Raw genomic sequence first — 13,261 nt, 5'->3', positions numbered from 1 at the left:
AAGTATGTTTTCCTTTGAAAATCCAGGAGGGAATTTTCAGTCTCAGTCCATTACTGCTGCAGAGAGGGAGGTCTCTCCAGCGCCTTGCATGGGGATCAACACATTTCCGGAGTGGCGTCCTAACCATAGGGCACAACACGCATTAACATGGCTTTAAACCTTTCTCGGCTCAAACTTCGGGGAAACAGGTCGTGCAGGACTCTGAGTCACGGAGTCATGCTGAGCTTTGGGGACCTTAGTAGGGCAAGAGTCGCTGCGATGCCAAGTCTTGGGTAAGAAGCAGGAAAGGCTGGGATTAGAAATACTGCCTGAGACAGGAGCCAGCTGCTATTTGCTGAGGTGATTTCTGACAGTGGTAGAGTCTGGTAAAAAGCAGGCCCCCCGAGTGTCTTCTACATGCAAGAGCTCTGGCCTTGTGCAAGGTGTCAGTGACAGCTGTTAGCCCACAAGGTGCTTGAGAGCCAACAGATGCTCCACCAGGTGGCACCTGGATGCCTGTGAGGATTTGCACTTCCACTAACTTTCCTGTAAGGGGTGGCACAGGGAAGTGTCTCAGGTAGCTCTGTTCCCATCAGAGACAGCAAGTGATCTACATTAAAAAAGAAAAATCCCCGAGTTTTAAAAAAGTTACATAGGAATTTTGTCTCATATGGAAATTTGTTTTCCCATATAACCATAACTACGTATACTCACCAATTTATCCCCTAACTTCAAAAACCAAATCTAAACTGACTGCAGAAAGCAAGCCACAGCTACCACTCTAGGCCCTACCTAGTACATCCCAGTGCTTCTCACCACTCCCTGGAGCTCAGCCTGTCTCACCCAAGACGTCACAGTTCACACACATGTGCATGCATACACAAACACTTGCACACATGCATCTATACACAAACACAAGTGCACACACTCACATATGTACACAAACACACATACAATTACAAAAGACACATGCACACACATATGTGTGCACACACATCACACAGCTCTCTCTTGTTCTCTCTCCTCAGCTCTCTGGCTTCAATACTGTCTCCCCGAGTAATATCCCCAATACCTCAGCCAAGGCCATTTCTTTCTTCTCAAAAGCAAAGAGCAAAACTGATCTTTGCCTTACAGAGTTTTTCACTGAGCCCAGTTGTAGGCCGGCTGGCTGGCCAGCAAGTCTCGGGTATCTTCCCCTCTCTGCTCTCCAAGTGCTTGGACACAGGGTCAGCTCTTGACACACGCTCTGCAGACCCAAACTCAAGCTTGTAGGACCAGCACTTTATCCGTCTCCTGACAATGTTAAGTCAACTTTTACCTGACCCAATGGTTATAATATATTCAAAACTCCTAAGTCTGGCCTTGAGCTCCTTACATGTATACTTCTCAGTGCCCTGGGAGCTCACTGCTATACTGGAGACTCTAAATGCACACACAAATATACATTAATTGTATTACAGCAATGCATGGCATAATGCCTATTAAATATCAACAAATATTTGCTGAAAATTGACTAATTAATTAAACAGTATATTTGGCTAAGAAGAAATTGGCAACACTAAATTTACTAAAATAAATACAAGTGATGACATGTATTCATAAATAATTAATTGAATTATTTATGAACACATTAAGAACAAATACACTATTAGGGAAAACAGAAAAGTGAAGAATATTAAAGGGAATTATATTGGTGGCAAGAAAACCACCTGGGAAACCCGAGTCTGGGAGCTCAGTGCTCAGGTGGGCAGCAATCTTTCTCCCTTCATAAAGCCAGTTTCTTCAGCTGAATAGACATGTAGCCCACTGAAAAGCATTCTCAGAGTCACAAAACTAGGAGAACAGAGCATAATTCTAACCCTACACTGACCAAGCTTGTATGACAAGCTGATCCTGGTTTCTCAAGGAAAGCCACATCCTAATAACCAGAACTTGGGCATGTGGCATCGAATGGCCAAAGAATAGGATTTGCAAGAGGAGTCAAGCTTGCTCATGAGCTGACCTGCAAAAGCAGAATCTATCCTATATGATCAGAGGGAAAAGAATACAATCCATTTGCTGAACTTTCAGGGCGGGGGGGGGGGGGGGCGGGGGTTATGGCATAATACGTTTTCATGAGAAGAATGGAACCAGCCACGTCTTTGAAGATGAAGGAGGAGGCCAAAGGTCAAGTGATACAGGTGGCCTTAGAAGCTGGGAAAGGCAAACATGACTCTGCTTGAGACTTTACAAGGAACACAACCTTGTTCGTGTCTTGATTTGAGCCCAGTGAGGCCTATTTCTGACTTTGACCTCCAGCGAGCATAAGATAATTAGTGGCATGAAGCTGTGATTTTTGTGGGACTTCGCTACAGCATCCATTGGAAACCAGTTACTTAGCACAGTCAAAGTATTCAGTGCGAACTGTTTGCATCGGGCACTACGCCAGCTGTGCTGTGTTCTCTATTTTAATGTCTCGTTCCAGTCTTACTGTATCTCTGTACGTCATGCAGTATTATAGTAATTCCTTAGTAGTGAGTTTGCAGAAGGTGCCTGTGGCCCATAGTCACTCAGCCAACAGCACTGCACTCTAGTCTCAGTGGTCCAAGGCCAGTGCCTCCCCCCACTGTGGTTCTACTGACAGCATACACCGCAACACTCCAGCAGATGTTGCTGATGACTCTGGGAATGGGAAGAAGCTCTTCCCAGGAAAAAAGCTTCTAGGATGTAGAGGCTCTCAAGGCTGGTCAATGACCTCCCAGAACTGTCTGAATTTCAGATTAATAACATCTATGGAGAAATCAGTTATAAAATTCAGTGTATGGCTCTCCTGTTTAATGAGTTCCTATTTCATCTCCCCAACTTCAAGGTCTCAAATTTAAGGTCTATTTCAGCATTTTATCTCTATTTTCCAGAATGCAGGAAACTCACCAAGTTTTTTTTTCTTTCTTTCTTTCTCTTTTTTTTTTACACTCAGTAACTGTTTCTTTCACACCATACATTTGGGGGAATCTGCTACATAACTAAGATCACTGTACCCACAAAAAAACAACAAGAAAAATGCACTCTATTCTCCAAAGTTTTATTATAAACTGTTGTAGAAGATATACTTGCTATTCCCTCTAGACACAGGTTGACAGGACAGTGTCTTTTCCCTTTATAGTTCTCTTTCTAGCAGAGCTATGCATCTGAAATGAGGGGATGTACTTCACCTCTCTACAGAATTTAGTCTACACAATTAAATCACTAAAGACCTTGGAAGAGAGTCCTGTATTTGAAACTCCATCTCACCTCGCCATTCATGGCCAACAGAGCAGACCCAAGCTCCCTTGTGATGCAGGTTTGTTTACCTGAAGCCACTGCTTTGCAGATTCACTGAACAGATGCCAAGATTAGAGCTGACGCTCACAGAGTGACCATTGCTTTTCTTATTGTGAGAGCGATTGTAAGAGGAACATAAAGGACAGAGCTGGTGAAATATAATGGGTTGAGTCCATCCATAAAAGACATACAAAATGTAGATCAGGGGCCAGAATGGAGTTAGCCTTCTAGGATACAGGAAGCATGCCAGTAAAGCACAAACACAGGAAGGAAGCAGCGTGTACAAGAAGAGCAGAGACGGATCTGTCTGGAGCAAGGACTTGCTTCAGGGGACATGAGACACTCACACTGTGTAAATAAATTAGCCTCAGATTCGTTACCAGCCTGAGAAATTTAAATATATTCCAAAGAACCAACATGTCTTAATGTGTTTCCTACAAAACATCAATCCCACCTGTTGGATTTCCATAGTAAAACTTTAAAAGCTCTGCAAGGCAATGGGGGGGGGGGTGCTCTGTACTCTCTCGCCCTCCTGAAAGCTCGCAGTGCCCACTGCCACAGCAAAGGCCCCGAGGAGTTCTGCACCAAGGAAGTGTGTTTAAGTCTGCCCCATCCAGTATTCCTTAACATTTACAATCAGAGGATCTGTCTTGAAGATACTACTCAGGGCTATTCCTCAGCTCTAGGGTTTCATAGTGTAAACCTTGGAAAGCTCAGCAGCAAAGGAACATGGTCTAGATTTTTCATGAAAGTTGAGTTTGTGTTCTGAAGTGATGCACATAAAGGACTGAAGGGAAGGAGACGGGGGTTAGTAGAAAACAACAGGATGAGGGTCCAGCTGTCATGGGAATAAAAAGGAAATTATTTATTAGAAAAACAGCATAAAGAGGCAATCAACTAGACTTGATGACTGATTAGCAACAGGGGAAAGAAATGCCAGAAATATGAGAAACAACGTTCAGTCTCCAAACCTGCACAGCTGGGTGAATGTGGAGGCCAGAATTTAGTCAATAAATAGAGCCTGGAAACAGCCACTTGCCCCTCCCACCAACTCCTAATTCAGATGATCTGGTGAATCAAAGGTAGCAACTGTTCATGAAGTTCAAATGTAGTACTCACAAGGAGAATCACTCCCTTGGAAGGCTAGAAGCTAAGGTTTACTGTATGACTCAAAGAACACGGAGAAGCGAGGCTGGTACTTTTTTTCCTGGTGACCAGTTTTCATGGTGCTGTAAAGTATTATACACACTAGAAAAGGAGCAAAGGAATCATCAGTCTCACCCATCTGTGCACTCTGTAAACTACAATAGCAACCAGCCCAACAGGATATGCCCACTGGCACAATAGTAGCACAGAAGTTAGGGGGGTAATCAATCACTTTCCAGATTGGATACAAAGCTTGTTCCATGAGATAGATCCCAAACTTGTCATTGTTTAAGGAGCCAAGAATCTGTGGCTTGATAGGTCATAGGCCCTAGGGGAGAATCCAAGACTTTTATTCCAATAAATGTATATAATGTTAAAATGATTCCTAATGCCATTCTATACCCATAGATGAGACCATCTCTCAACCCTCATAAGAGAAGCTTCAGCAGTAGATGGCAATTAACACTGAAACCCACAACTGGTCAGTGTGCAGAGAAGTGGTGATGATTGTAAGAGGCAAGGGTGGTAGATAGAAACAATGTTTTCCAGACACAACAGGGAAATTGTACCTATGAACTCACAACAGTTGTGACCGCATGCACAAGACCTATACAGACAAGCTCATCCCATCAGAGAGTGGGGAAGGTGAGCATGAAATCCCATCACTAGGCAAGGAGCTATTGGCGTTTGATAGCTGCTGGGAGAAGAAAAGTCAGGGCTTTTTAATATTATGACTCTTGGTATATTCAGCACACTCCAGGGAAGGCTCTACTCTCAAGACTAGTTGGGCAACACAAACTGGTTTCAATGGGGAAGAAGTAGAAACAGAAGCAGAGGCAAAAGAGGAAGAGGAAGATGGAGGGGAAGCGGAAGAGGCAGAAGAAGAGGAGGAAGAGGAAGAGAGGGAGAGGGAGGAGAAGGAGGAGAAGCAAATGAAACTCAAATTTGAGCAGGAAGGGATCAGAGTGTAAAGAATTGTTATGGGAGGAGATGAGAGTGAATATATTCAAGATACACTATATAGAATTTTCAGAGAATTAATAAAAAATATTGTTTTAAAATTTCAAAGTTTGGACAATTCTGAAACCAGTGTGAGAAAGGAGCATCTGTGGATATAAACAAGAGGAGGCAGGAAGTCAAAAGGACAGATCCATGCACTAAAGACAGACACCCTGGCCAGGAGAGGAAGGGACAATGACTGGGGTGCAGAATGTGTATAAGATGATTTGTATATCCATGAGAAACACTGTGTATAGAGTGAGTCATCTCTTATCTCTGTAAAAGTGAGAGCTGAAATATTATAACTCAAGAGATCACAGAAGTTAGGCTAACTTCACAAACACAGTGCTTCTAAAGGCGAGTAGATACAACAGATTGCAAATAGAATTCTCTGTCGTGTGTAAAAGAAGGAAACTGGTAAATCTCATGTATTTGGAGGCAGTCCTCCAAAATGAGTCAACATACAGTTAACAGAGAACACAGAGGTATGCTTAAAGTTTGGGCTGCAGAGTCTTGCCGATTACAGTATTATCTGACCTCTCTCAGATGAACTTTTCTGACCTTCAGATTCTTTACTTGTAAGAGGGAGTAGAGAGTAGCTTCTACTTGGCAGGATCATCTTGAGAATTAAGTAGCAAAATGTGTGGACTGCATGTCCTAAAACCCCTGCTCTACCTCAGCGTGAGCGGCTACACCAGCAGGAGTCTGGGTTTTGCTGATCTTATTTTACTTTTAGGAGATGTGACCTCAGAGAGGTGGAAACTTGCCTCAGCTCAGCACGCAGAGCTTTCCATGAAATATGCTTTTCAGGTGCAGTCTGGTGTTTGGCCTACTCAACTGTCTTGTCCTTTGGTCATATTTTCAGGGTACCCTCACTAAGTCTGGGTCTCCAGTACACTCAGCCACAACTGGCTGCTTACATTTCTTTAGAGATTCAGGATGGCAGTGTTATATCTTCATAGAAAAAAATATTCATTTATATGTAGACAAGAATGTAATTTTTAATGGAATGTTTACTAATACTGTAACACTTGAAAATAATTTTAAAAGATAAACAAGAATAAACCATATTTCCAAAGCAAACTCCAAGGAGGCTCATAGACTGAGGACTATGTTGGGATGTTTGAAAAGTATATGGGTCTTATCCCAGCTTTCCTCCTTGGTATTGTGAGCCTGTTTCCTGGACTGAGCACTGGAAGGGAAGACCCCAGAGAGAAGGTCCGCGGATGCATTTAATTTCATGGCACTAAATTAGTAAGGAATTAAAATGCAACTGAGAAAACAACATTACTCCTTTTCACCCCTACTATCAATTATACATAGAGTTCTTCCAAGTTTAAAACTACATAGAATATTTATGCATATGTGCATATATATATATATATATATATATATATATATATATATATATATATATATATATACATATTTACTTGGTATAAACAAAAACTTAGCAAGACCTTCACTTGACTATATAAGTATTCCCCTCTGGGTTGCCATGGTGGAGGCAGAAATATGAGTAGACATGGAAAAGTAAGCTCAGGGCCCAACCACCACTCTGCCTTGAGCAGAGAGGTGGAGCGAGCATAAAGTAGAAGAAAGCCTGGGGCTAGAACATCCTTTTCTCACAGGCTAGGGGTAGAGAGAGAAAAGCTATTAAATGGGAGAGCTTTCTTGCGATTTCTAATCTATAACTCCTAGGGACTATAAAACCCCCAAACCTCCTTCCCACTTCTGAGCTGTAACTATTTATCAAACTCTAAATTACAAGGAAGCCAAGCACAACTTACTCCAGCCCAGCCTCTGGGGCCAGACAGCACAGGGGAGACTCAGGCTCCATCTCTGACCTCCACATCTCTAAGCCCCAGTTCCCTGGCTGTAAAACTGCAACTAATAACATTACTTGGCCAAAAGATAGCTGTGAGATTGATATGAAATCAAATGGGACAACCATGACAGTGTCTTGATAAATAGCAGATGATGATAAATACGTGTTGGCTACTGCCCCTGCTATCGCTGGTTCCGTTGGCTAGTCATGTTGACACTGAGGATGACGGAGGTCACAGTTTACTAATCAACCACAACATTTACTGAGTACTTGTCAAGTACTGACCCTTATACCTAGAGTCAGTAAGCCACCCTCGCCTGTCTCCACAGTGAGTTAGTACTCCAGACGTGTTACTATTTGGTTCACCTTAGGAACTGACAAGAGATGGAGGTCAAGGATGATCCAATTCTTAGAGAATGACTTCAGCCTCATCCCTCAACTCTGCTAATTGTGCCACCTTGAAGTGGCAGCATCTCTTAGAACAGAACAGCAGAACAAAAGGAAGAACTCATTTCCCCACTGTTTCTTCTGTGTGGGCTCTCCACAGGACCACTGTTGGCGTGAGGGGCTCCACTTTCCACCAGCCTGCCAGGCAAGCTTCAGAAGGCATCAAAGCCAGCCCCACATGCACTAGCAGAAACTTCAGTGGTTACTAAGCTTAGCGCATCCCTGGCAGGGCTAAAGTCGACACCACAGATTCTTATTCTGCAAGCCTCCTGAGCCTGGCGTCCAATTTCCTTGCTTGCCTGGGCTGAGGACAAACTCCAAGGGCTGAGAGAACTGGGGTCCCAGAGGTGAGAACTCTTGCTCAAACACGGAATTACTGATTTGCAGAGGCTCTCTCAGTGGAGATTTTTCATATGCTAAGCTCCAAGATCACTCTTTCATCATGCATCATGCCCCCCCTCCCCAAAATGAAATTGTTCTCCTGGTTGTCCTCCTATACTCACTGTTTACTAGGACACAGAAAAAGGCACCAGGCATCCAACAGGTTTAGGGTAGAGACACTTGCCAACAAAACCAGCTGGAGTAAATTCTGCAGCGAGCTGCGGTGGGTACAGGCAGCAGGCCCAGGGCCCACTATGAGCTAGTCCAAGTCCAGTGACCTTCACACAGCTAGCAACTAACCCCTTGGGGTGGGCTTAAAGAATCACTTATCAACTGTGCACCCTCCCCCACCCAGTACCAGCACCCTGAGCTGCTGAAAATCAGTATTTCCTGTGACTTATGGGATATGTGGCTGAGGTTATTTCAATCATATGTACACATGTGCTCAGTAGACCCTGCCAGGCTCAGTGTTACAAATCGCATGCTTACATTTTGGGTCAGGGGTGCCTCAGGCTGAGTATGAGGTAAGTGAAGGGTGTAAGTAATGTGTGAGACCTGGGGGTAGATGACCATGTCCTAAGGCCTTTGGATGCCTCTGACCTGATTAAGAGATTAACTTCTCTCATAACCAATTTCTCAGTTACACCCCACCACCACCTTCCTCCACACACCTCCACACACCTCGCTTATCAGTGAAAACTTTGACACTGAAGTATTATTTCCAAGTTTGAAAACAGATCTGCTGCCAGCATAGAATTTATCTGGTTCTGGTCTCTGTGGGTTGGTGAGGTCAAGATTCAATCCACTCTTTGCCAGCACACCATAAAAGAACACTTCACATAAACCAAGTGCTACGAGGAAAAGCAGAGTGGCCCTCCTGAGTTCTGATGCTTCCTGGCACCTAATTCATGGTCACATGACACTCAGCCAAGCAAGCCTTCCAGCCTTCCAGCCTTCCAGCTACAGCCTCATACCTTGGCAAGAAGGCGCTTTTGCCAAAAGTTTTATGGAGTTTCTTTAGCCCACTTCAAATATTTTACTTTAAGTAAATCATCCAAACCAAATTCAATTCTTTCTGTTGGAAAGGAAAATAGTATGTCTCGAGTTGTTAGGAGGCAACTATGCTTTTTAGACTGTCCTCGGGCCTGATTCTAGGAGGACCCCCCATGTGAATAGAACCCCCATTGCCTCTTCAGATCAACCTCACTCATTGTTCAGACGTGGAGAGGACAATGGCTTCCTGTCCTTGCAACTGCTTCTATCTACATAACAAAGTTGCTCTGTAACTGATGTGTGCAGAGAAGACACGCAAAGCATTTATTTTGTTTCCTCTTTGCTGGAAAAAAGATCTCAAACTCTGCTCAGACCCAAGACAAACCAAGGCAGGAAGAAATTCTGTAGGATTTTAGTGAGAGGCAATGTGGTGCCACCACTGCCAGACATAATCCATCATTCATTTAACATCTACAGTCAAAATGCATCTTAGAATATCTGGGAGCTGTAATCAGTTTCACTTCTGTATGAATGTATGCATGTATGCATTTGTGGAGGTATATAGTCTTGACTCCTTACAGAATATATTAAAAGGAACATACATATGCATATGCTGAATAATTCAAAATGTAAGTATGATCATAGACAGTGAACACAGAAGTAAGCTTGTGCATACTGTTAAATGTAGCCTGCATTTTCTTCCCCACTTCTGAGCAATGAAAAGCAATGACAGTAGTTTTTAAGCAGTCAGGTTGTGTCTTCATAACTATTTGTAAGCTCGGGGAATTAAAACATAAAAACATATTCAATAAACCCAGAGGCACTGGCCTTTCGATTTTAGGCTAGCAAAAGGTTGACTTTGTTTCACGCTCCTCCTGTGCTGAGTCAGCAGGTACTGACAGTAGGTCATTGTTGCTAGTCTCACGGGTGTTCATCTCTGCATTTACGGGGGCAGCTTGCCCTATTTGGAGTATCACTGGCTGACCTCGAGGAGCGTTTGACAATGTCTAGAGATGCTTGTCACTTTGAGGGAAAGGTTGGTACTAAATACTCTGCAATACACAGGACATTCCTAAAGCAAAGCTGACGGGACTGTCAATATAACAAAGGTTGAAAACCCTGGAGTCTTTTAGTTTTAGAAAACACTAGTCTTAGCTTGATGTTTTGGCCTTGGTTTCCTACTCTAGAAACCTGCATGCCAGAAGAGGTTTTATAACTAATAAGAAGAGGAAAGAATGAGCCCAAAGGTTTATTCCAGATCTTGGATATAATAACAAAGGAATTTCAAAGTAGGAGGTCTTCAGGCCATCGCTAAGGGACATCAGGAAAAGTCTACCTGGGTGCAGTATTGGAAAGCCGGGTATTGCCTAAAAGATTGGAAGCTATCCCATCTCTTAACTGGATCTGAACAAACGAGGCTTGCCGAGGAGAATGTGTTTTACAGCAGTGACAGAAGAACTGCTGGAGAGCAAGCGAGGGTAAACAGATGGGAAGAACACCAGGGGAAATTGAGAAATAGCCATCTGATGATATAATTCAGACTTGGGCCGGGAACCGCATGCCTGCAGGCTTCCAGCTCGGACCTGCAGGTGCAGGTGCAGCCTGGGGCCTCCTGGTGCCCCTCCAGCTGGGTGGCTTTCTCTGGTTGTCTCCCTGGGTGATGGAAGGGACACATCATTCAGGTGCTTCACGTAACACAGCACTTGATATGACTGATTACAAATTCTTTTCCTTTGTCTTCTCTTTTCCCCTTTTCATCCCCAGACTTCTAGAAATGGGGAGGCTAGCTCATGATGGATAAACTAGTAAAATCTAGCTTTCCTTGCAAATATGTCACTAATCACCATTTTGACTCTTAGAAATGAGGGCAATTCCAGATTTGAGTTGTTTCTGTGCAAAGTCCATGTTCTTGTGAGGCTGATAACCAGAGAATCGGGAGATGTGCCACATCTGTGCCATGCAAAGGGAAGAGGTGAACTGCAAAATATCAGGCATCCCTGTGAGGCTGGTCTCTCCTTCATCTAGTCTCTCTCTGCTTCGTTATCCACACTACAGAGAACTGCGTACATCCACTGACATGGCTATAGAGAAAAATGTCATCAGTGCAGCCTGGAGACTGCTCATACAGACGGGGATGAAGCTGAAGGCAGCCTCTGAACCAGCCATAAAGCGTCTCTGGAAGATGGCTAAGGGGAACAGTTCATGCACGCCGTGCTTTTGAATCACTCATGTGTTAATCATAGCTGCCTCTTCCTTCTTTCTGCATTAATTTCTGAATCTACTGTCATGCATCATCAGCCTCCTTTGAGCTAGTTTATGACTTCATTATCTTCAAAGGAAAGTTCTTTTATTAAATCCATAACTTATTTTTTCTCTAATTCAATAAGGAGTTTCATCCATTGTAAAGTTTCATGGTATCTTTAAAAATAACAATATCTATTAGACACAAGAAATATATACATGAGCATTAACATATTATACATTAACATATAGCAGCTTTCCATGTGTAATTTCATATAGATATAAAATGACATATATTTATGTATATATGTTATCAGAGGAAATTAAATAGTCAAAGGAGGGAAAACCAGAATTCCTTGGAGCAATATAAACTCTGATTTCAGATAAATAAAAGCAACAAACCTGTTTCCATATGAAAGGTGCTTCAATTTCCTGGCTTTGCTAATACTGCCACCATGCATCTCAAATAACGTGACAATGTATTTCTAACACCACTACATCATTAGTGTACTTCAGAAAGCTGTCTCGAAGCCAGGTGTGTTTCAGGACTAACTAACACAGTGATTTTCTAATAGATGTAGGCAGAAGTCCCCATATGGGGCTAATGTTGAGCCAAGCACAATGCTCTGCCCATGAGATTGATAGAGCAGCCTCAGATGGCTCTCAAACTTCAAGATGTAATAAGATAGACCCTTCAAGAACTCAGCTAAAAGTGTCAGGATGAAAACCCATTGCCATCAGCAATATCGATGTGCCCAAGAGAAAGGGTGAGGGGTGGGGGAGAGAGGAGGAAGTGCAGTTGTTTGGTGGTATAAAGAGAGGAAGTAAATCCCTGAGAGATTATAGACGTCTGGCTTTACTGGGCATCATTATCCTAGCCCAAAGGACTGCAAATGCTATTAGCAGTTTCCAATGTGCATTAAGTTATCTGTTCTTCTTTAAAACTCCATTTAACAATTTATCTTCCTGAGTTCTCCTAACAGCAGATTCTGGTGGAGATATCCACCCTGGTCTCAATCCAGCTTCTGTGAAAGGATGACAGACAGCTGATTCCAGGTGCCTGGGGGAAAGGTGGATGAGCCGATCTCACACCTACAGAATCAAGTCTATAGAAAACTCACACCAGCTTTTCCTATTCATCACCAAGTGTCAAACAAATACTAAGAGCACATTTTTCCAAAGAATGAACTTACTTTCAGTGCAGATAGGACAGCATCCTTTTCTGTTGAGAATTTTACCCTGGTCAGGAGGGGGAAAAAAGAAACACCAAAATTCAATGTTAAAAAGTGGTCTGCTGAGGAGAAATCTCTTCTCAAAAATCTAATACCAGAAAAACCAACATCAGCCCAGACTTGGTGGTGATGATGGAAGCAGAAGAAAAATGAACTTTCAAGCATCAGGTCCCCAGGCCAGGCAAAATCATTCCAAAAAGCTTTCCTGTTTTTATCCTTTAAGAAACAGGATACCTCAAAGTATGGTGTGATTTTTCTCACATGGAAGGAAGATGGAGACAGCCTGGATACAACTGTCTCATTGATAGCCAAATCAAGCCCTGTAGAAGTCAAGTGCACACACACACACACACACACACACACACACACACACACACACACACACACACGGGAACCACTGCCACTCTGCCCATACTAGCACAGCCTTCTTCATGCTGGGCTCGACAAGCTCCCCTGGGCCCTGTAATCCAAGTTCAGGATGCAGGCATCCTATGGACACTGTGCACTGCAGATCAAACTCATCCATGCTAACTCACTGCTCTGCAATCGCAGGCAGTGAAGCAGGGAGCTCTGTAGTGTGGAGTAATTTTCCATCCCCACTCTGGAAATGTGGTGCCACTTCCTAGTCAAATGTCTTTCCACTTTTATTAATGCCTGTGACATTTAAAGAAGGAAGCATACTCTGCAGACGTGTGTCGGAGAATAGCCTTTTCTT

At 43.2% G+C, this 13,261-nt stretch overlaps 1 protein-coding gene across 1 annotated transcript in view; it reads right to left on the bottom strand.

The window, feature by feature from the left end:
• The window catches only part of Bmper (BMP binding endothelial regulator), a 257,107-nt gene that overhangs the window by 93,436 nt on the left and 150,410 nt on the right, over nucleotides 1–13,261 (bottom strand). Inside the window, exon 11 of the mRNA XM_059266725.1 lies at nucleotides 12,508–12,553. Coding sequence (XP_059122708.1) covers nucleotides 12,508–12,553 — 46 coding nt within the window. The remainder of the gene's footprint in view (nucleotides 1–12,507; nucleotides 12,554–13,261) is intronic.

The sequence above is a fragment of the Peromyscus eremicus genome, chromosome 7 (assembly GCF_949786415.1).
Source record: "Peromyscus eremicus chromosome 7, PerEre_H2_v1, whole genome shotgun sequence".
In the NCBI taxonomy this organism is placed as follows: domain Eukaryota; kingdom Metazoa; phylum Chordata; class Mammalia; order Rodentia; family Cricetidae; genus Peromyscus; species Peromyscus eremicus.
This window is presented reverse-complemented; position numbering and strand designations above follow the sequence as displayed.